The 3316-nt window shown below is 53.9% G+C and overlaps 1 protein-coding gene across 1 annotated transcript; it reads right to left on the bottom strand.

Moving 5' to 3' along the window:
- Positions 1-2108: 2108 nt before the first annotated feature.
- Positions 2109-3107, bottom strand: LOC137153760 (olfactory receptor 52R1-like). Its single transcript, XM_067549511.1, has one exon. It carries the CDS (start codon positions 3105-3107, stop codon positions 2109-2111), a length of 999 nt encoding a protein of 332 aa, XP_067405612.1.
- Between the last annotated feature and the right edge of the window lie 209 nt (positions 3108-3316).

Genomic DNA, 3316 nt, shown 5'->3' with positions numbered 1-3316 from the left:
AGGCCGACCTGACTGTCAGGGTTCCCCTTCCACTCTCCTGTGTGGCAGAGTTCCTGTAACCCTGACAATGCTGTGTTGTGCTTGGATTCTTGGAAGTTACTTGCACTGATAGAGAAACCAGCACAGGGAAACTGAGAGATGTAAACACAAAGACAGGGTTTATTGAACTACAACTAAAAGCAGCCAGAACTGGCTGAGCTATCCCATAATATTCTAACTCTGTTGCTAGTGCAACCAGCTAGGCAGGACACCGAATAGAAGCTATGGCTAGCTAGGCAGGACACAAAATACACAACATATTGCTCCCTATTAATGAAATCACCTATTTAACAGGGTACACTGCCTCATTTCCCACTAAACCCCGGGGATTATTCTATCCTGTAAATATGGGTTTGCCCTAGCTAAAGGTCTAGCCGTTGCGGAGGCCTTCTCTCTCTAAGTGGGTGATGGCAGACTTTGGTGTTCTTGCACCAGAAGGTGTCATTGTCTAACAATGTAGCTCGAACAGGTGAGGGGCTGTATCTGTTGCAGAGGTGGATGGAGGAGCGGAGTCAAAAATGGGTGACTCTTGACTCGAGGATATCTCACCTGTAATGGTGAGGTCAGGCAGTTCACTGGAGATGTGTCCTTGGGACTTGTATGACCTGGCAACAACTGATCTATATGCTGCCACCAGGTGAGATCATCTGCAGTCTGGACAGTGCAGGAAATAGCTCCTGCCTGGGCAATGACTGTAGCAGGGACCCATTTAGCTCCAGAAGCAGAGTTCTCAGCTAGGACAGGTTTTCCAGGACTGAAAGTTCAGTCTTTTGCTCTGTGTGCACATCTGATGACTTGGTTGTGCTGTTGACGTTGCACAACTTCTTGTGCTTTGGAGGGTTTCAGCAGATCAAAGCAAGTGCGCAGCTGTCGTCCTATCATTAGAAAGCTCCAGCTCCAACCTTACCCAGCACGGCTGCTGCTCAGCCTCCAGCCCAGCTCCACGGGTGGCCCCTCGGCCCCTCTGGTGCCAGCTGCCTTGGCTGAGGCCCGGCTCTGTCCTTAGCCCGGCCCTGCTCTGCCCAGGCAGTGCCAGCTCACACAGAGGACGGGACCCCAGCTAGTCCCAACTCCCTCATTGGCCTGCCTGCCCTGTAAATCGGTCTGACCTGGAGCGTTGGCCACTTCCCATTGGCAGTGGGGGCTGTCCGTCTCAGGCTCCTGATTTCCCCCTTGGCCCGCTCCCGGCCTTTGGTCCTGGGAGATGCCAGCCTCTTCTCTGCTCAGTGTTGGCGAGGGGCCGCAGCCCCCTCAAACATGGGTCAGGAACGTCTGGGCCAGGCAGGAAGCACAGCTGATCTCCCAGGCTCTGACCCAGAAGGTGCCCAGCATCCTGGGCAGCGCAGAGCTGGACATAGTGATGTTGGTCAGGGCCAGCATGGAGAGAAAGAGAGACGTGGGCTTGTGCAGACCGGGTGCCGCCTTGATGAGGAAGAGCCGGGCGGCGTTGCCCAGCAGCGTGGTGATGTAGATGGAGCAGAAGGGGATGGAGATCCACTGGTGCTCATGCTCCAGCCCCGGCAGGCCCAGCAGAATAAAGGAGGAAGGGCAGAAAGCACTGGCGTTGGAGGGAGCTGACATAGGGAGAGGTGGTGGGCATGTTCGGCCACAGGGAATCCCAGTCACCCTGCCAGGAAAAGGAAAGGGTGGAACACAGAGGCACATGAGGTACATTACAGGGCTGCCCATATCCAACATGGATCCTAAACCACCCCTGCAGGACACACTCTACTGGGAGCCCTGGAAACACTACGTTTCAGGAGCCACAGAGCTGGGCACTGCAACCAACTGCAGCCTGTCCAGCTTCTCCTCCAGCTGGAGTCTGTTTCTTTGCTGCAACCATACCCCTGCAACCAAAGAGTCCCCTTGTCTTTTCTTGTGCCTCTCTCCTGCCCCAGCTTCTTCTGTCTCTCTGATTCAACCAATCTTGGTGTTTTTAAAGGGCCTGGAAAGGCTCTAATGTCTCTTTGACTGTCCTGTAAGTGACCTAGGAAGGAAGGCCCCGCACCAGGTCACCAGCCAGCTCTCCATTGAGCTCAGACTGATAGCCAGGACACCAGGAGAAAACTTTAGGTCCCTTTCTGAGTAAGGAGGTGGAGCAGCCTGTCCCGGATCTGCTTTGTCCTCACCCCATAGATGATGGGATTTAGCATGGGGGGCACCAGGAGGTACATGTTGGCAGTGATGATGTGGAAATACAGGGGCACATTGTGGCCAAACCGGTGTGTGAGGAAGGAGAAAAGACATGGGATGTAAAAGGCTAAAATGACACAGAGGTGGGAGCTGCAGGTACCAAAAGTCTTGAGCCGGGCGTCCTTTGTGGGGAGACTGAAGATGGCCCTGAGGATCTGAGTGTACGAGAAGGTGATAAAAGACACATCTGGTCCAATCACTAAGAATGTCATCAAGAGGCCATAGTAGCTGCTGCTCCGGATGTCGGCACAGGCCAGCTTCACCACAGCTAGGTGCTCGCAGTACGTGTGAGCGATGATGTTGGTTCTGCAATAAGGCCACCTCCTTGCCAGGAAGGGAAAGGGCAGTACGAGCAGCCCACCCCGCAGCAGCATGGCCAGGCCAATCTTGGCCACCACAGCATGCCTCAGGATGGTGGAATGTCTCAGGGGATCGCAGATGGCCACGTAGCGATCCAAAGCCAGGGCCACGAACATCCCAGACTCCATCACTGCAAAGCAGTGAATAAAGTACAGCTGGGTGAGGCAGGCACTGAAATTGATCTCCCTGGAATTGAACCAGAAGATGCTCAGCATTTTGGGCAGGGTGGCCGTAGACAGGACCAGGTCGGTGACAGCCCGCATGCAGAGGAAATAGTACATGGGCGCATGGAGGCTCTGCTCCATCCTCACGATCAGCAGGATGGTGAAGTTCCCTAAGATGGCTATGGTGTACATGGCGCAGAAGGGGATGGAGATCCAGACATGTGCCGCCTCCAGCCCAGGAATGCCCAGCAGGATGAAGGAGGAGGGGTTGGTGAAGTCGGTTGTGTTGGAATCTGACATGGCGTAGGGGAGAAGGTGTCCAACTCTGAGGCAGAACAGTGTCTCCTGCATGTACCGAGGCTTCCCCTGAACTCCTTTATGTGCCCTGGATCTAGGGTGATGGTCGCATGGCAAATACCTAGATGGAGAGATCATGTTAAAATGAGGCGCTACTTGCACAAAGGGTGGCTGTTCTCAGAGGGAAGCATGTAGCCTTTTATTTTTATTTTAATAGTGTTGTATTACAAGATGAGTGGATTCAGTTCTGGTGGCTACAGTGT

This window comes from Emydura macquarii, unplaced genomic scaffold, assembly GCF_026122565.2.
Source record: "Emydura macquarii macquarii isolate MOO-44397 ecotype Brisbane River unplaced genomic scaffold, CSIRO-AGI_Emac_v2 contig_270, whole genome shotgun sequence".
In the NCBI taxonomy this organism is placed as follows: domain Eukaryota; kingdom Metazoa; phylum Chordata; order Testudines; family Chelidae; genus Emydura; species Emydura macquarii.
The sequence above is the reverse complement of the archived record's forward strand: the minus strand, read 5'-3'. Positions and strand labels throughout refer to the sequence as shown.